This window comes from Triticum aestivum, chromosome 4D (assembly GCF_018294505.1).
Source record: "Triticum aestivum cultivar Chinese Spring chromosome 4D, IWGSC CS RefSeq v2.1, whole genome shotgun sequence".
Taxonomy (NCBI): Eukaryota; Viridiplantae; Streptophyta; class Magnoliopsida; order Poales; family Poaceae; genus Triticum; species Triticum aestivum.
This window is the reverse complement of record NC_057805.1, coordinates 404,332,952-404,354,006: the sequence shown is the minus strand read 5'-3', so window position 1 is coordinate 404,354,006 and position 21,055 is coordinate 404,332,952. Positions and strand designations below refer to the sequence as shown.

Genomic DNA, 21,055 nt, shown 5'->3' with positions numbered 1-21,055 from the left:
AACTATAATATGCAAGGGGTGACAAAAACGATTCCCGAGTTCTTCGTGATGCTGAAATCGACGAAGGTAGAAATCAAGAAAAGCATCAAATGTTGATGGTTGACAAGACCACTAGTTTCAAGTAAAAGGGCAAGGGAAAGAAAGGGAACTTCAAGAAGAATGGCAAGCAAGTTGCCACTCCCATGAAAAAGCCCAAAGCTAGACCCAAGCCTGAAACTGAGTGCTTCTACTGCGAAGGAAATGGTCACTGGAAGGGGAACTGCCCCAAATACTTGGCGGATAAGAAGGATAGCAAAGTGAACAAAAGTATATATATATATATATGATATACATGTTATTGATGTGTACTTTACTAGTGTTCATAGTAGCCCCTGGGTATTTGATACTGGTTCAGTTGGTATGATTAGTAACTCGAATCAGGAGTTACAAAATGAAATAAGACTAGTTGAGGGCAAGGTGACGATGTGTTTTGGAAGTGATTCAAAGATTGATAAGATCACCATCACACACTCCCTTTACCTTCGGGATTAGTGTTGAACCTAAAATAAATGTTATTTGGTGTTTGCGTTGAGCATAATATGATTGGATCATGTTTATTGCAATAGGGTTATTCAAAGAATAATTGTTATTCTGTTTACATGAATAAAACCTTTTGTGGTCATACGCCAAAGGTGAATGGTTTATTGAATCTCGATCGTAGTGATACACATATTCATAATATTGATGCCAAAAGATGCAAAGTTGATAATGATAGTGCAACATATTTGTGGCACTGCCGTTTAGGTCATATTGGTGTAAAGCACATGAAGAAACTCCATGCTGATGGGCTTTTGGAATCACTTGATGCTTGCGAACCATGCCTCATGGGCAAGATGACTAAGACTCCGTTCTCTGGAACAATGGAGCGAGCAACTGAGTTATTGGAAATAATACATACTGATGTATGCGATCCGATGAGTGTTGAGGCTCGCGGCGGGTATCGTTATTTTCTGACCTTCACAGATGATTTGAGAAGATATGGGTATATCTACTTGATGAAACATAAGTCTGAAACCTTTGAAAAGTTCAAAGAATTTCAGAGTGAAGTGGAAAATCATCGTAAGAAGAAAATAAAGTTTCTATGATCTGATCGCGGAGACGAATATTTGAGTTACGAGTTTGGTCTTCATTTGAAATGATGTGGAAAAGTTTCGCAACTCACGCCACCTAGAACACCACAGCGTAATGGTGTGTCCGAACGTCGTAATCGCACTTTATTAGATATGGTGCGATCTATGATGTCTCTTACTGATTTACCGCTATCATTTTGGGGTTATGCTTTAGATACGGCTGCATTCACGCTAAATAGGGCACCATCTAAATCCGTTGAGACGACACCTTATGAACTATGGTTTGGCAAGAAACCCAAGTTGTCGTTTCTTAAAGTTTGGGGTTGCGATGCTTATGTGAAAAAGCTTCAACCTGATAAGCTCAAACCCAAATCGAAGAAATGTGTCTTCATAGGATACCCAAAGGAGACTGTTGGGTACACCTTCTATCACAGATCTGAAAGCAAGACATTTGTTGCTAAGAAAGGATCCTTTCTAGAGAAGGAGTTTCTCTCGAAAGAAGTGAGTGGGAGGAAAGTAGAACTTGATGAGGTAATTGTACCTTCTCCCGAATTGGAAAATGGTTCATCACAGAAATCAGTTCGAGTGATGCCTACACCAATTAATGAGGAAGCTAATGGTAATGATCATGAAACTTCAGATCAAGTTACTATCGAACCTTGTAGGTCAACCAGAGCACGTTCCACACCAGAGTGGTACGGTAGTCATGTTCTGGAAGTCATGTTACTAGATCATGAAGAACCTACAAACTATGCGGAAGCGATGATGAGCCCAGATTCCGATAAATGGCTTGAAGCCATCAAATTTGAGATAGGATCCATGTATGAGAACAAAGTATGGACTTTAATTGACTTGCCCGATGATTGGCGAGCCATTGAGAATAAATGGATCTTCAAGAGGAAGACGGACGCTGATAGTAGTGTTACTATCTACAAAGCTCGAATTGTCGCAAAAGGTTTTCGACAAGTTCAAGGTGTTGACTACGATTAGATTTTCTCATTCGTATTGATGCTTAAAGTCTCTCCAAATCATTTTAGCAATTGCCGCATTTTATGACGATGAAATTTGGCAAATGGATGTCAAAACTGCATTCCTTAATGGATATCTTAAAGAAGAGTTGTATATGATGCAACCAAAAGGTTTTGTCGATCCTAAAGGTGCTAACAAAATGTGCAAGCTCCAGCGATCCATTTATGGACTGGTGCAAACATCTCGGAGTAGGAATATACGCTTTGATAGTGTGATCAAAGCATATAGTTTTATACAGACTTTTGGAGAAGCATGTATTTACAAGAAAGTGAGTGGGAGCACTACAGCCTTTCTGATAAGTATATGTGAATGACATATTGTTGATCGGAAATGATGTAGAATTTTCTGGAAAGCATAAAGGAGTATTTGAAAGGAGTTTTTCAAAGAAAGACCTCAAGGAAGCTGCTTACATATTGAGCATCAAGATCTATAGAGATAGATCAAGACGCTTGATAAGTTTTTTTAATGAGTACATACCTTGAAAAGTTTTTGAAGTAGTTCAAAATGGAACAAACAAAGAAGGAGTTCTTGCCTGTGTTGCAAGGTGTAAAGTTGAGTGAAGACTCAAAACCCGACCACGGCAGAAAATAGAAAGAGAATGAAAAGTCATTCCCTATGCCTCAGTCATAGGTTCTATAAAGTATGCTATGCTTTGTACCAGACCTATTGTGCATCTCACCATGAGTTTGGCAAGAGGGTACAATAGTGATCTAGGAGTGGATCACTGGACATCGGTCAAAATTATCCTTGGTGTAATAAGGATATGTTTCTCGGTTATGGAGGTGATAAAAAGTTCATCGTAAAGAGTTACGTCGATGCAAGCTTTGACACCGATCTGGATGACTCTAAGTCTCGATCTAGATACATATTGAAAGTGGGAACAATTACCTAGAGTAGCTCCGTGCAGAGCATTGTAGACATATAAATTTGCAAAATACATACGGATCTGAATATTGCAGACCCGTAGACTAAAATTTCTCTCACAAGCAAAACATGATCATACCTTATTACTCTTGGGTGTTAATCACATAGCGATGAGAACTAGATTATTGACTCTAGTAAACCCTTTGAGTGTTGGTCACATGGCGATGTGAACTATGGGTGTTAATCACATGATGATGTGAACTATTGGTGATAGATCACATGGCGATGTGAACTAGATTATTGACTCTAGTGCAAGTGGGGGACTGAAGGAAATATGCCCTAGAGGCAATAATAAAGTTGTTATTTATATTTCCTTATATCATGATAAATGTTTATTATTCATGCTAGAATTGTATTAACCGGAAACTTGATACATGTGTGAATACATAGACAAACAGAGTGTCACTAGTATGCCTCTACTTGACTAGCTCGTTAATAAAAATGGTTAAAGTTTTCTAGCCATAGACATGAGTTGTCATTTGATTAATGGGATCACATCATTAGAGAATGATGTGATTGACTTGACTCATCCGTTAGCATAGCACGATGATCGTTTAGTTTGTTGCTATTGCTTTCTTCATGACTTATACATGTTCCTATGACTATGAGATTATGCAACTCCCAAATACCGGAGGAACACTTAGTGTGTTATCAAACGTCACAACGTAAGATGCTCTACAAGTGTCTCCGATGGTGTTTGTTGAGTTGGCATAGATCGAGATTAGGATTTGTCACTCCGATTGTCGGAGAGGTATCTCTGGGCCCTCTCGGTAATGCACATCACTATAAGCCTTGCAAGCAATGTAACTAATGAGTTAGCTACGGGATGATGCATTACGGAACGAGTAAAGAGACTTGCCGGTAACGAGATTGAACTAGGTATTGAGATACCGACGATCGAATCTCGGGCAAGTAACATACCGATGACAAAGGGAACAACGTATGTTGTTATGCGGTTTGACCGATAAAGATCTTCATAGAATATGTAGGAGCCAATATGAGCATCCAGGTTCCGCTATTGGTTATTGGCCGGAGATGAGTGTCTGTCATGTCTACATAGTTCTCGAACCCGTAGGGTCCGCGCGCTTAACGTTCGGTGACGATCGGTATTATGAGTTTATGTGTTTTGATGTACCGAAGGTTGTTCGGAGTCCCGGAAGTGATCATGGACATGACGAGGAGTCTCGAAATGGTCGAGACATAAAGAATGATATATTGGATGACTATATTAGGACACCGGATGAGTTCCGGGGGTCACTGGATATATATCGGAGTGCCGGAAGGGTTATCGGAACCACCGGAGAAGCAATGGGCCTTATTGAGCCTAGGGGAGAGAGAGAGGGGCTGCCAAGGGCTGGCCGCGCGCCCCGCCATGGGCCTAGTCCGAATTGGACTAGGGGGAGGGGCGGTGCCCCCTCCTTCCTTCTTCTCCTAGTAGGACTAGGAAAGGGGGGAGTCCTACTCCTACTAGGAGGAGGATTCCTCCCCCCTTGGCGCGCCTATGAGGGTCGGCCGGCCTCCCCCTTGCTCCTTTATATACAGGGGCAGGGGGGCACCCAAGAACACACAAGTTGATTGTTTAGCCGTGTGCGGTGCTCCCCTCCACAGATTTCCACCTCAGTCATATCGTTGTAGTGCTTAGGCGAAGCCCTGCGTCGGTAACTTCATCATCACCGTCATCACACCGTCGTGCTGACGAAACTCTCCCATGACCTGAGCTAGATCTAGAGTTCGTGGGACGTCACCGAGCTGAACGTGTGTAGATCGCGGAGGTGCCGTACCTTCGGTGCTAGGATCGGTCGGATCGTGAAGACGTACGGCTACATCAACCGCGTTGTCATAACGGTTCCGCTTTCGGTGTACGAGGGTACGCGGACATCACTCTCCCCTCTCGTTGCTATGCATCACCTAGATAGATCTTGCGTGAACGTAGGATTTTTTTTGAAATTACTGCGTTCCCCAACACTTCTAAGCAGTGGATTGCATCACTTGTTGAATATTTTGAAGAGGCCTGTCAGTTCTTGTTGTCTCCTTAATGGATTCCAGTTCAGAAATCTGGTGTCCTCATGGATAGCTTTTCATCTCGCCGTCCAAAATGCCTAGAGGGTTACTACCAACTTCACGAAATCAGCATGAGATAGAATGTCGCGTTCTAAAAGGAAAAGCCAATACTTAGCATTTGTTTCTTGTGTCTTCACTAGTTGTTCAGCTAGTTCTCCATCATCCAATGCCCAGACACACCTTGCCATGGTGCATTCAAGCAATGAATGCCCCCAAGAGTCAATGTTCTACCTCGTGTGGTGAGCGTGGGGAAGGGGAGGGAGCACGCGACATGAGGTCAATAGTTGGGGAGGAGGTCAATGCAACGCGGCGGCCTGCGCTTTCCTCACGGCGATGGCGAGGTCGATGGGGAGAGCAGCGCCAACGAGAGAGGAACGAGCGACAGCTGCAAGAAGCGCACGATGGGGAGTGGCGGCTAGGGTTCCTGCGAGGGAGAATGGGAGCACGGGGATGCAGCAGTCGACCCCCCTCACCTCATCCAACCAGCGCCCAACACGCACATGGGCAAAAGGTGAAAAGATGAAACTAGCCTGGCGGGCCATGCCAATTACAGGCGGTGGCATGAGATATTTACGCGGGGTGAAACTGTTCGTTGCTACAGGAGCGCTGCTTCGATCCGACGGCCGACATCCTCCAGTGGCTCGATCCGACGTTCGAAAACCCATCAAGCAAAAGGATCCGACGGCCACCAATCGTTGATCGCCAAGGAGCCAGGGAATCTCCCATGGTTCTTGTTTCTAGATGTCCGGAGACTGGTCCCTCTGTCCGCGGACGAATGTGGGAGGAAATTTACGGGTTGACATCGGAGATGCCCTTTTAGTGTCTTTACCTCGTTCTCCCTTAAAGAATACCTTAAACAATGAACACATCCGCTTGGCCGTATATATTCCCTTGGTCATAGGGAGAAACAAACTACTTTGCATATGATGCTTTTCTCGTCCGAGCAGTACGATCAGAGAGCAAATCATCTATAGATGCTATGGCCCACAAACTGAACTATTTTAATTATCTCTAGTCGTACAGTGTTGGGCAGAAAACTCATCGTACGCATAGCAAGGTTCTATCACCAAAGCACGCAAGGAAAAAGAAAGTGAAAGGAGAAAGGAGCACTGCATTCCAGCAGCCGATGGTACAGCTACGGTCATGTCGCCGAGGCGGCCTGGCCTGTCTCTGAGAGCATGCGAATACGACCGTTGGGTCCAAAAGCCGAAGAAGCCAGCGTGCGTGCGTGCCATGGCGGGCACCGCGCGGCGCACCCAATCAATCCCCTCCGCCTCCAGCCCAGAGCCGAACCACATGGCGGAGTCGCCAATTTTTGACCGTTGCTCCTCCACGCCGGAGACCTCCTGCTCCTCCCCTCCTCGTAAGGGGCGCCCACCTGTCTGCGACACTGTCCCATCGCCCGGTGTTTAGCTGCAGCTGACACGTGGGTCCGCCCCCCACGGCCCACACGTCGGTGAGCAGGCAGCGCTTTACTGTGGCTTGTTCGTTTCTTTCCCTTTGTCCTAGGCTGGGGAAGCGGCGCAGAGATGGACGCTAGCACAGTACTACGGGACCAGGCATTCCTGGAGGGTCCACATCTCAGTCGAACATACGTAGGCAAGGGTCAGCGCCGGGTGGGTGGACGAGAGGGAAACCGGCGAACACCGCCTCTGGGCTCCCCGAGATCGCATCGCAGCCGTCGGATGTCTGACATGCGCCATGTGATCCGTGCTGCTTAACCGTAGGCTGTCCCCGGAAAGATGCCTTGCTTGCTGACATGCGGGCCGTCCGAACGTGGTGGGTGCAACTGTCAGTGACGGGCGAGGCACCGGGAAGGGGTACTCGCCCGAAGCAACGGATCCCCTTGGTGGGCTCCCCCTCCCATTGGGCTGCGGCCCCACTTTTGCACAAAAGCCCCTCCTTTTCTGCGTCCTCATATTAATAGGTCCACTCGCCACACCTCCCCGGCCTGTCCAGCTTCTCTTCTTCCTCTCGACCCCTGCTTCTCCCCTTCTCATCCCCCTTTCACTTCTTCGGCTTCCTCTTCCTATCAAGTTGCCTTTGGCTTCTTCGGCCTCTTCTTGGCCAAGTTATCATCCATCGACTTAGGCAGTCTGGATCTTGAAGAAAAGGAGTAGCTAGCTAGGTTCCTTTTGCTTCCCCCGAGCTGGGAGAGGGAAAACAGGGCGGGGAAGAGAGAGCCAGGAACCTGAGGTTGACCGGGCTAAAGTAGTCTGGAGCTCCTGGCCGGGCCTTTTTCTTTTGGCGACGACATGGCGAAGCTCCACTTCTTCCTCCTGTTGCTGCTGGCCGCCGCCCAAGCTACTCACGGCGAGGATGGTGAGTTTGTTTCTTGGCTTCTTTCTATTCCTGGCATTTCTTGTAGTACATGGTTAGTTCTTCTCTTTCACCATGCATGATTTTCCATCTCGGGCGATCTCCGTGCCACTGCAGTGTTCTTTCTTACAGCAACCCTGAGAACCCAGCCTGAGGATGATTGAGGCTAGTCGAACTAGTGCCGTCCCTTTCTCTTGGATTTTTTTCCTTTGTCGTCTTATGATCCGGTGTGTTTCTGGCTTGTCCTGCTGGGAATGTTCAGCCATCAGCTTTCTCTTGCTATCGGATTAAGTATCTTTCTCTTAACATTTGAGTAATTGCTAGGACTAGTATGGGATACGGGTAAATCAAGCAGTATCTTTTGGGGTTTGGATTTGACTACTCGTCCTGCTCGGCCTATTCTGTGCTTGCCACCCCGGTCTCCCTGGGATTCCCTTCTCTGGGGTTTTCCAGGCCGTGTATTCCTTGCCCATTTCACGTGCAACGGGCTAGTTTTTATACAAGTTATGCACGTTCCATAAGAACATCTGGTCCTGTTATCATTATATTCTATGAATATGGGCTTAGAATAAGATTTACTTGGAGCTAGGGCAAGGAACATTACCAGTAGCATCAAACGGTCTCTCACCCAACGCTAATCTGCCTATACGTACTAAAATAATGCAGTGACCAGACAACCAAGAACCAACCCCGGCATCCCATGAATCTGTGATGGCTTTGTGCACATAAGTTTTAAGCAGAAAGAGACGATGGCCGCTGAGCCCGTACGAAGGCCCATGTTTAGCGTCAGCCTTTGCGGGTCCTCCCTGTCCTCCTGTTCTGTTCTCCAGCCGGTAATTTCCCATAGGATGCATGTGTTGCAACACCGGGTTGATGCCAAGGTTTTCTTGAGCTGGGTACCGTGTCGGTGGGCGTCCATCGTGGTCAAACCACTGACCGTCCCGGGGTAGGGCGTGGTGTTGATCATCAGGGTTAACCCGGTGGAAATGACTCATTAATCATGTCCACGGATTACATGCCGATTACTGGTCAGTGGTCACTACTCTGAGCGTGCACAGCACCGTCTCTCTCTGCCAGTTCTACCCGTTTGACTGTCAAAGAAAAAAGTGATGTGTCCGCGGGACCACATGGCAGTGTATTAGCACCGGCCAGCGGGCCCTGCGTGGTTAATGAAGTCACGTCCATGGCGTACGCGACACAGGGACATGCTTGCCTTGTCTGCGCGAGTGAAGCAGAGCGGTGCAGTGCACCCACGAGAGCCCGGGATTGCGCGGATGGCCGCACGAAAGACCAAAGCCACTGTGCCCAACGTCTTTCCCCATACCCAGTTTGTGCTTTACAGCTAGCCGTGTGCCCCCTCCCAAATGTCCCATGCCCATTTTTCGCAATATGAAATCCGGAGGAGTGGCTTGTTTTCAGCTTTATAAAACATTCCTCTCTTCTCTTTTTGTACTTGCCAGTTTATTACTGTTTTGTTCATGATACTTTAGCATCGGCATCATGCATGTCTGTACGATTAGTGTATGGTTTAACGAAGATTTCTGCTTTATTATGCACTTTGTTCTCTCGCCTAAACTAAAACACGGAGAATGTATTTGCATCTGATGATGGCCTAAAAGATGCATGCCACGTTTGTGCAGAACTTTGGTACACGTAGATGGCTCTGTTGTCTGAACTTTTTTTCGTTGGCGTGCAGGGGCGTACATCGGCGTCAACATCGGCACGGCCATGTCATCGGTGCCGGCTGCCACGCAGATCACGACGCTGCTCCGCTCGCAGAACATCCGGCACATCCGCCTCTACGACGCCGACCCGGGGATGCTGTCGGCGCTCGCCAACACCGGCATCCGCGTCATCATCTCCGTCCCCAACGAGCAGCTCCTCGCCATCGGCAACTCCAACGCCACGGCGGCCAAGTGGGTGGCGCGCAACGTGGCCGCCCACTACCCCTCCGTGAACATCACGGCCATCGCGGTCGGCTCCGAGGTGCTCTCCACGCTCCCCAACGCCGCCCCGCTCATCATGCCCGCCATGCGCTACCTCCAGAACGCGCTCGTGGCCGCGGCGCTCGACAAGTACATCAAGATCTCCACACCACACTCGTCCTCCATCATCCTCGACTCCTTCCCGCCGTCGCAGGCCTTCTTCAACCGCTCGCTCGACCCCGTGCTCGTGCCGATGCTCAAGTTCCTGCAGTCCACCGGCGCCCCGCTCATGCTCAACGTCTACCCGTACTACGACTACATGCGCTCCAACGGCGTCATCCCGCTGGACTACGCGCTGTTCCGGCCGCTGCCGCCCAACAAGGAGGCCGTGGACGCCAACACCCTGCTGCACTACACCAACGTCTTCGATGCCGTCGTGGACGCCGCCTACTTCGCCATGGCGTACCTCAACGTCACCAACGTGCCGGTCATGGTGACGGAGACCGGGTGGCCGCACAAGGGCGACGCGTCCGCCGAGCCGGACGCCAACAACGACAACGCCGACACGTACAACAGCAACCTCATCCGGCACGTGATGAACGTCACCGGCACGCCCAAGCACCCCGGGGTGGCCGTGCCGACGTTCATCTACGAGCTGTACGACGAGGACACCCGCCCCGGCACCGCGTCGGAGAAGTACTGGGGCCTGTTCGACATGAACGGCATCCCGGCGTACGCGCTGCACCTGACGGGCTCCGGCGTGCTGCTGGCCAACGACACGACGAACCAGACCTACTGCGTGGCGCGGGAGGGCGCGGACGAGAAGATGCTGCAGGCCGCGCTCGACTGGGCGTGCGGCCCGGGGAAGGTGGACTGCTCCGTGCTGACGCAGGGGAAGCCGTGCTATGACCCGGACACCGTGGAGGATCACGCCACGTACGCGTTCAATGCCTACTACCATGGGATGGGGATGGGCTCAGGGACGTGCTACTTCTCCGGCGTCGCCGTGATCACGACGACCGATCCGAGTAAGCTCAACAGCCTTCCCTGCAGTAACTTCATTGCCTGTTCTTTCGCATTCTTGGACTCATGCCGTGGGAACGTCTCTTTGCTTGTGCAGGCCATGGATCTTGTGTCTATAGTGGGAAGAACGGCAGCGCGTTGCTGAATGGAACCTCGCTGGCGCCGTCGTCGAACTCCACCACGGACTCCGGCTCCTGGCGGGCAGCCGGCGATGTGACGTCGTTCGTCCGGATCGTCGTCACCGCGCTGCTCTTGAGCGTCGTCGCTCTGTTGTAGGATGTGAGTAGTAGGAAGTCAGGCAGGCAGCAGAGTAGGGAAGCCGTGCTATTAGTGACGTGAGATATTCTTTTTTGTTGTCAAGTGGAATTGGCCTCGGTGCTGCTGGGTGGCAAGTGCCATTCCAAATGGAACGGGATGTGGTTATGTTGGCTCTTAAGATATGAGCTCGTACTCTGGTACTGGTTGGGAATTTGGGATTGTATTGGATGTTGGATCATTGGATGCCATCTGCTGGTGGAGGAACGTGTTTGCACTCACCACAATCAAACATTCTATACTCTTCCACCCGGACTCCCGGAGTAAGTGACACCCGTCGTCAACCCCAGCGACCCGGCCACTGTCTCCGTGCCCTCCTTCTCTTTTTTCAAAAGATCCAAATGTGTATAATGCCCTCCTTCTCTTTTTTCAAAAGATCCAAATGTGTATAAAAGTTCAGAGTACAAAGCAACTTAAACATAATAAAATTTACTTCTAATAAAATGGGGTGAGGGAAACCCCTTTTGATAATTTTTTTTTTACATCAAGGCCTCTAGACCATTGAACGACGACTACCACTACCAAACCAAGCCGCCGCCGTGGGGCACGGGGCTTGGGGCTGTGTTGCCTGCTCGGACCAAGGTGATGTTATCTCTGCTTGCGCTGGGCTTGGGGCTGTGTTGCCCGCTCGGACCAAGGTGATGTTATCTCTGCTTGCGCTGGAAAACTCGAGTTCCTTGCCTCACCACTCCAGGCAGAAGCTACTGCATGCATCAAAGCCACTGAAGCTGCTAGCGAACTGGGCATCCATCGGGTTATTTTTGAGTCAGATTAGCTGCAGCTGGTTAATGCTCTGAAGACGGGTGAGTATGACAAGTCCTCCATTGGAGTCCTGCTACGAGAAGCTCGAAGCATCTGCTTTGCGTCCTTCGACGCCTTTGATTTCACTTTTTGTAAACGTTCCTGTTATAGGGTTGCCCATAGGCTGGCTGCTTTCGGATTTAGCGCGGGCGTGTCTAACTCCTGGTGGATGGAGCAGGTCCCGGACTGTGTTGTTGACTTGGTTGCCAGCGACAACGCTGCGCGTGGTTAAGTAAATTGGAACGTGTGTTCCCAGTTAAAAAAAAAACCTGCCGCTGCGGCCGCCTTGTTGATGACAGCAAAAAAGTCTATAAAAGTTCAGAGTACAAAGCATCTTAAACATAATAAAATTTGCATCAAGGTCTCTAGATCATCGAACGACGACTACCACCGCCAAACCAAGTCGCCGTCGCCGCATTGATGTCGTCACTTCCCTACCGGAGCTAACTTGACCTTGTTGATGATAGCAAAGAAGTCTTCGTGCACGTGGGAGTGGGAGGAGATCACACACTTCCACGGGTCGTCTCCTTAGGAAGGTGGCGATAGTGTATACTTTCATGAGATGCAATGAGGTGGAATTTCCCATGACCTTCTTAATAGTTGGTTTCTCGAGCTTGCCTAGGAAGGGCATGTCCTCGACCTCCATTACAAGGGGGTTGCTTGTTGGCCTGGGCTTCCGCTGGCGACGAAGGTAGCATTGAGAATTGGGCTTGCTTCCTTCTTTTATTGTGGCGGCTTAGGGAGCAATCCTGGCGCCTTCTTGCGGCGCACGAGCGCTCAATGTGACTTCTTCATGCTGCGAGGGCTGTTGGGTCGGCTTCTGTCCGCTTTTGGGGGCGAGCGTCTTCCTTGGTGCTTGGAGGGCATGGCTTCCGAAGGCGTGCTCTGTGTTGGATCTTCCTGTGCTTCCTACGAGATTTATGCATGAAAGAAAACTCCTTTCCTTCGCGTGCCCCCAGGGAGGCGGGTGAGCTTGAGACATCATCAAGCTCGATGATGGTATAACGAGGCAGATCCTCAAACGGGGGTTGATCCTTCGAGTCACCGGCGCAACTATGGTTGAGACTCGATATGGCATCGAGGGTTGCCAAAGCTGCACAACCCAACGGAGCGACGACCCTGACCTCTCGTGATGTCGTGAGGCTTGTGATAGTAGCTTGCGGCGGGCAGGACAAGTAGCTTGTGATAGTAGCTTGCAGGGCTTGTTGAGGTCTAAGCCGTTGATGAGGGCGGCGGCCCATGAGTCGGTGATGTTGTTGTTGATGGCAGGTATCATATGAGCACCTTGCTAATAGGGGATCTTGGCAGGCATCCATGTCGTTTTATCCACCCTATCCATGGTGTTTGTATTTGTCCTGTGTGAAGGTATTTCAGGGACGCCTGGGCTCGCATGGGGTGAGGCGGACGTTCCTACATAGGTTCCTTGGGCACCCTGAGCTTTCTGCAATTGCTCGTCCAATGGCTTGATGATTTGGGGAGGAAGCACCAAGTGGAGCTTGGGCCTTGTGGGCGCCTGTTCTCTCCAGGCTTATCGTAGGGGCAAGACTCCTGTTAGGGCTTTGTGGAGAGTCATGACATGTATCTTCTTTGGATTTGGCTTCCACAAGCATTGACGTCCCATGTGGTCTTTAAATGCATGGGTGTTGCGGGCTTGAGGAGTACGAGTGAGGTCAGGTGGCCTCTGTGGTAGTCCTCCGTGGCGCTACCTTGATGTGGCGAGATCTTGGCTAGCTCGCTCTTGTACTTTGGTGGCTCCCTTCTTGCGGACGAGCTTGGCTCACAGTCTCCTTCAAGTTAGCGGAGGTGCGATGGGGTTGCGGCACCTTTTGCATGCCTTAGCCGTGGGAAGGAGAGTCAATCCTGCCACGACATTGGGGCAAAAAGGCCATAAGGGTGTTGCGGCCCCGGGCGTAAGGCTTGGCCAAGGCACAGAGGGCCAACTTGGTTGCAACTCCCTTCGCACGACTCCCGCCGACCCTCCGTGGGGGTGGGCTCTCCATTGTTGTGCATGGAGTAGCAATGGATATTCCAGTATAGTAGTAATAACTTGAGCAAAGGCAGTAGTATTAAAGTGTAGGCATGGAGTAGTGATGGATATTCAGATGAGATTGAATATGTAATAGACACAATCTAGAGCGATACACGGTAGCTCCAATTCATCAATCATATGTAGGCATGTATTTCGATAGTCATACGTGCTTGCGGCAAGAACGTGCAGTGGGGTCCTAACGGAAACTAAGGGTAATTAAGGCGCTCCTTTTAATAGAGAACCATATCAAATCATTAACACATGATGAATACATAAAATCCTCAAGTTAAAATCATCCGCTTTAATATCCCAATTCGAGGTCACCTTGGGGGTCTAAGGTTCAGAACGATAATAGGTGCATACATCTTGCAACTAAGATCAAGAACGCAAATATATTCATGAAACCATAACATATTTAGATATGAAATCATGGCACTCGATGAAGGAAATATGCCCTAGAGGCAATAATAAAGTTTTTATTTTATATTTCCTTATATCATGATAAATGTTTATTATTCATGCTAGAGTTGTATTAACCGGAAACTTGATAGATGTGTGGATACATAGACAAAATATTGTGTCTCTAGTAAGCCTCTACTAGACTAGCTCGTTAATCAAAGATGGTTAAGTTTCCTAACCATAGACATGGGTTATCATTTGATGAACGGGATCACATCATTAGGAGAATGATGTGATGGACAAGACCCATCCGTTAGCTTAGCATAATGATCGTTAAGTTTTATTGCTATTGCTTTCTTCATGACTTATGCATATTCCTTTGACTATGAGATTATGCAACTCCCGGATACCGGAGGAATACCTTGTGTGCTTTCAAACGTCACAACGTAACTGGGTGATTATAAAGATGCTCTACAGGTACCTCCGAAGGTGTTTGCTGGGTTGGCATAGATCGAGATTAGGATTTGTCACTCCGAGTATCGGAGAGGTATCTCTGGGCCCTCTCGGTAATGCACATCATGATAAGCCTTGCAAGAAATGTGCCTAATGAGTTAGTTGCGGGATGATGCATTACGGAACAAGTAAAGAGACTTGCCGGTAACGAGATTGAACTAGGTATGAAGATACCGACGATCGAATCTCGGGCAAGTAACATACCGATGACAAAGGGAATAATGTATGTTGTCATTACGGTTTGACCGATAAAGATCTTCGTAGAAAATGTAGGAACCAATATGAGCATCCAGGTTCTGCTGTTGGTTATTGACCGGAGAAGTGTCTCGGTCATGTCTACATGGTTCTCGAACCCGTAGGGTCCGCACACTTAACGTCCGATGACGATTTTGTATTACATGGGTTATCTGATTTGGTGACCGAATGTTGTTCGAAGTCCCGGATGAGATCACAGACATGACGAGGAGTCTCGAAATGGTCGAGAGGTAAAGATTCATATATAGGACGATAGTATTCGTACACTGGAAGTGTTCTGGGGGTACCGGGTACGTATCGGGTCACCGGAAGGGGTTCCAGGCAACCCCCGGCAAGCTATATGGGCCTAATGGGCCAAGAGGGGAAACACACCAGCCACTAAGGGGCTGGTGTGCCCCCCATATGGGCTAGCAAAATTGGAGAAAGAAAGGGGAAGAAGGAAAGGAAAAAGGGAATAGGATTCCCCCTTCCCCCTCTTGCCTTCCTACTTCGAATAGGAATAGGAAAGGGGGGAGGCCAAATTGGGAGGACCCCAAGTAGGATTCCTCCTACTTGGGGCGCCCCCATGGCTGCCTCTCCTCCCCTCCAACCTATATATATGGGGGGGGGCACCGCTAGAACATACAACAAATATTGTTAGCCGTGTGCGGCGCCCCCCTCCGCAGTTTACGCCTCCGGTCATATTCACGTAGTGCTTAGGCGAAGCCCTGCACGGATCACTTCACCATCACCGTCACCACGCCGTCGTGCTGATGGAACTCTCCCTCGACACTTTGCAGGATCAAGAGTTTGAGAGACGTCATCGAGCTGAACGTGTGCAGAACTCGGAGGTGCCGTACGTTCGGTGCTTGATCGGTCGGAACGAGAGGAATTTTGACTACATCAACTGTGTTGTCAAACGCTTCCGCTTTTGGTCTACGAGGGTACGTGGATACACCCTCCCCCTCTCGTTGCTATGCATATCCTAGATAGATCTTGCGTGAGCGTAGGAATTTTTTTGAAATTGCGTGCTACGTTCCTCAACAGTGGCATCCGAGCCAGGTCTATGCGTAGATGATATGCACGAGTAGAACACAAAGAGTTGTGGGCGGGGATCGTCATACTACTTACCACCAACGTCTTAGTTTGATTCGGCGGTATTGTTGGATGAAGCGGCCCGAACCTGTTAGGGAACGTAGTAATTTCAAAATTTTCCTACGCACACGAAAGATCATGGTGATGCATAGCAACGAGAGAGGAGAGTGTTGTCCACGTACCCTCGTAGACCGTAAGCGGAAGCGTTTATCAACGCAGTTGATGTAGTCGTACACCTTCACGATCCGTCCCGATCAAGTACCGAACGTACGACACCTCCGCGTTCAGCACACGTTCAGCTCTATGACGTCCTCGCCTTCTTGATCCAGCAAGAGGGGCGAAGTAGTAGATGAGTTCCGGCAGCACGACGGCGTGGTGACGGTGTTGGTGAAGAACAATCTCCGCAGGGCTTCGCCTAAGCACTACGAAAACTATGACGGAGGATAAACTAGAGGGGACGGGGTTGCCGGCACACGGCTTGGTGTTTCTTGATGTGTCTTGGGTGCTAGCCCTACCCCTCTATTTATATGTTGAGCCTTGGGGTCGAAACTTGGAGTAAAAGCCTCCACAAAGTCGATTTCACCCGAAAGGCAAGAGTCCTTCTCGAACTCCAGGGCCAGACGCCAGGGTTCCTGTAGCGACCAGGCCTCAAATGGCCAGTGCTGCTGTGCACCAGTGTCATCCCTGGATCAGTAATGCTGACACGCACAATACAAATGGAGGATTTATAACAGAGTAGCAATCACACACTTATTACATCGGATATCTCCATAGAGACTAAGTATAATAAACATGGCTTAAGGCCATCTAATAACGATAACAGCGGAAGACTTGGAAGATAAGTGAGTCCATCAACTGCAGCGACATCACTGAGTATAAGACCACGACCTAAGGCACCTTACTCGTCGTCTGAAAAGTCTGCAACATGAAACGTTGCAGCCCGAAACGGGTCAGCACATGGAATATGCTGGCAATGTAACACATAGAGAATAGTGAATGATAATAATGCTATACTATATGCATATATGGCTGGTGGAAAGCTCTATGGTTACAGTTTTGCGAAAAGCCAATTTTATCCTACTTCAAAGGAATAAATTTTATTTAACTATCATGGTGGTTGTGAAACATTGAGATGGTTGACAGCATCTCAATCCCAATTAAAAAGTCATCAATAACCCAACAAAATTAATTAGAAGTAACATAGTGTTGAGATTCACATGATAATCCAAGTACTAGATACTCAAGTTGTCCATAACCGGGGACACGGCTAATCATGATCAGTTTGTACACTCTGCAGAGGTTTGTGCACTTTTCCCACAAGACTTGATCTCCTCCGTTGGATTACTCGCACTACATGGTGTTTGAGTAACGGATGACCAAGACACAGTCTTTCAGAAGTGTTTGCACCTTACGTATGGGTAGACCGTTACACCTACTTTCCCCTACATCTGCTAGTCTACCACTGTAAGAGTTCACACAACTTAATCAACTATGCTAGAGCCCATAATAGCTTGCGGCTGCACACGGAAGTTTCTAGCATGAATAATCTCATGATCCCTTTGAACCTGGGTGGCGGTCCAAAAGAAAAACAGGCAATCCTGGAATACCCGGGTACCTCAATCCACCCAGATGTGAGTTTAAGTTGCCACCTTAAGTAAACCATTAATTAACAATCTCACATCTGTCATGAATTTCACTCAAACCCAATCCACTTCTACGAGCATAGCATGGCAATAATAAAAGCAACGTAGAAGTAACTCCCAAAGGTTTGATGGAAAAACAGGTAATAGGTACTACCTCAACTACTTCCCAATACCCATAGTTTATTAGATCCTAATCATGCAGTGTGTTTGAAGGAATAGATCTAATGCAATAAAACTGGGTATGAACGGGGTATGATCAAAGTGTTACTTGCCTTGCTGATGATCCGCAAAACCTAGCGATTCGAAGTAACAAGCGGCACACTCCGGGTACTCTATCGCAAACAAACAAGCATACAATCAGTACTCAACTAATGCACAGGTAAAACTCGAATGAAAGATCCAACCAGAAAGTTCAACTTAAGAACTCCGGTTTGCAAAAAGAATCAACTCGAAAGAAACAACGAAAGTCAAACGGCGGAAGAAAGAACCTTCGTTTGCTAATCTGGATCTAGGTCAAATTTTACTGTAGCAAAAACTTGTTTGAGTAGGTTAAACGGAAAGAGAATTTCGAGACGAAACTCTAGGCGCTTGAATCACCTGATTCCGATAAACGAGCGAGAAGTTAAACAGAAACGAAGATTCGATCAGAAATCGAATCTGAGAAAATAACGAGAAAAATCCGACGAAAAAGAAAAACAGACGAACGGTTAAATAACGGACGTTCGTTAACAGAGAAAAACCGATGAACGCGTTCGTTAAAACGAACGGTTCGGTGAACGCTCGTAAAATAAGAAAACCGAAAAAAAACCGATCTAGGGTTTTTTTTAAACGAAGGGTTTTTTAAAAAAAAACCGGTCAACGGGGCGAGATCTACCTCGTCGGGGTAGAGCTCCGGCGGGGCTCCGGCTAGCTCCGGCGAGGCGGCGGGGCTCGGGCTCGGGGCAGCAGGGTGCGGCGGCGCAAGGCGGCGGCGGCGCGGGGCTCGGCGAGCGGCGGCGGCGGCGCAGGTGCGGGCGGCGGGGTGCGGCGGCGGCAGGTGCGGCGGCGGCGGTGAGAGGGAAGAGGCGAGGGGGGGGGTATATAAGAGGGGGAGGGGGGTGCTTGGAGGAGGGGCAAAGGCGGTGGCGGGCGGCGTGTCCGAGCCGGACTCCGGCGGCGGCGGGCGGCGTGCTGCGCGAGGAGACGACGGGCGGCGCGGGCCGTCGGCTGGGCCTTTGGCCCAGTCGGCGCGGGCGTTTTTTTTTCTTTTTTTTTTAAAGTTCCGCGAAGAAAAATGCGTAGAAAAATAAATAAAAATCAGAAAAATATGAAATAAAATTTCCCCGTCTAGTTAGAAAATCTAGAATAGCGTGAGCATTTTTAAAATCAAAAATAAACATTTTGAAAACATGCATATTTTTTTAAATGCAATAAAAATTGCAAATAAAATCCAATAAATTCCTAATAATGATTTTAACATTTTTCCTCCAGTATTTTAATTGTTTTGGAGAAGTCATATTTTCTCCTCTCGTACAATTTAAGAATGAAATATTTTTCCGAAGAGAAAATAATTAAAATCAAAATCCTCGTCTGAAAAATCAAAAGAAAATTCGAGAAAATCCCCAACTCTCTCCGAGGGTCCTTGAGTTGCTTAGGATTTATCGAGGATTTGTCAAAATGCAATAAAACATGATATGCAATGATGATCTATGTATAACATTCCAAATTGAAAATCTGGGATGTTACAAACCTACCCCCCTTAAGATGAATCTCGCCCTCGAGATTCGGGTTGGCTAGAAAACAGGTGGGAGTGGTTTTTCCGTAGATCTTCCTCTCGCTCCCAGGTGGCCTCATCTTCTGTGTGGTGACTCCACTGAACTTTGCAAAACTTGACGACCTTGCTGCGGGTAACTCGGCTGGCATACTCGAGAATCTTAACTGGTTTCTCTTCATAAGTCAAATCACTGTCCAACTGAATCGCTTCCAGTGGCACAGTATCTCTCAGTGGTATCTCAGCCATCTCTGCGTGGCACTTCTTCAACTGCGAAACATGAAATACATCATGTACTTCAGACAATCCTTCGGGCAATTCCAGCTTGTAAGCAACTTCTCCCATACGTTCCAACACTCTGTATGGTCCGATAAAACGGGGCGCTAACTTTCCCTTAACTCCAAAGCGCTTCACTCCTCGAAGGGGTGATACTCGAAGATACACTCGGTCTCCGACTTCGTGAACTGTCTCTTTTCGTTTAGAATCAGCATAACTCTTCTACCTGGACTGGGCTACCTTGAGCCTATCGCGAATCAACCTTACTTTCTGTTCAGACTCCTTAATCAAATCTGGTCCAAACAACTGACGGTCTCCAACTTCGTCCCATAGCAACGGTGTTCTACACATCCTTCCGTATAAAGCTTCGAAAGGGGCCATCTTCAAACTGGTTTGATAACTGTTGTTATATGAAAACTCCGCATATGGCAAATTGTCGTCCCAACTAGATCCATAATCTAGTGCACATGCTCTCAACATGTCCTTCAAAATCTGGTTGACTCTCTCGGTCTGTCCATCTGTCTGTGGGTGAAATGCTGTACTAAATTCCAACCTGGTTCCCAATGTTTCATGTAACTGCTTCCAAAACTTCGAGGTAAATTGGGTTCCTCTGTCTGATACAATGGTCCTCGGAACTCATGCAAACATACGATCCTGGTCATGTATATCTTTGCCAACTTAGCACTGATGTAAGTGGTCTTTACTGGAATGAAATGAGCCACTTTCGTCAAACGGTCGACTACAACCCATATCGAGTCATAGCCTGAACGAGTCCTTGGTAATCCTGTGATAAAATCCATGCCTATTTTATCCCACTTCCATTCGGGTATCGGCAATGGTTGCAGCAATCCTGCTGGCTTCTGATGCTCTGCCTTCACTCTCTGACATACATCACAAACTGCTACATACTCCGCAATATCCTTCTTCATTCCGGTCCACCAGAAAGTGTTCTTCAAATCCAAATACATCTTGGTATTCCCTGGGTGAATCGAGTACGGTGAATCATGGGCTTCCTGCAAAATCAACTTCCTGATCTCCGGATCATTTGGTACATATATGCGGTCTTCGAACCATAAGGTATCGTTCTCATCCTCACGAAATCCCTTGGCTTTTCCTTTGCTCATCTTCTCCTTTATCTCTTTAATCTTCTTGTCTGACTTCTGAGCTTCTCTGATCCTTTCCATCAAGGTAGACTGAATCTCCAATGTCGCTAAATAGCCTCTCGGGACTATCTCCAAACATAGCTCGCGTAGGTCCTCGGCTAACTCCTGAGGTAACTCTCCTGTCATGAGGGTGCTGATATGACTCTTGCGGCTCAACGCGTCTGCTACTACGTTAGCCTTTCCGGGGTGATAATGCAATCTCATATCATAATCCTTGATGAGCTCCAACCATCTCCTCTGTCTGAGGTTTAACTCCTTCTGCGTGAAAATGTACTTCAAACTCTTATGATCCGTGTACACCTCACAATGGTTTCCGATGAGAAAATGTCTCCATGTCTTCAATGCATGCACCACGGCTGCTAATTCCAAATCATGCGTAGCATAATTCTTCTCATGGGGTTTAAGTTGTCGTGAAGCATACGAAACAACTCTTCCTTCCTGCATAAG

General features: G+C 48.2%; 1 protein-coding gene across 1 annotated transcript; it reads left to right on the top strand.

Annotated features, from left to right (window-relative positions):
• The first annotated feature begins 7,060 nt into the window (after window positions 1–7,060).
• On the top strand, window positions 7,061–10,896 carry LOC123098212 (glucan endo-1,3-beta-glucosidase 3). Its single transcript, XM_044520136.1, has 3 exons — window positions 7,061–7,445; window positions 9,139–10,395; window positions 10,488–10,896. Exons 1-3 carry the CDS (start codon window positions 7,379–7,381, stop codon window positions 10,664–10,666), a joined length of 1,503 nt encoding a protein of 500 aa, XP_044376071.1. The 5' UTR covers window positions 7,061–7,378; the 3' UTR covers window positions 10,667–10,896.
• The last annotated feature ends 10,159 nt before the right edge of the window (window positions 10,897–21,055 follow it).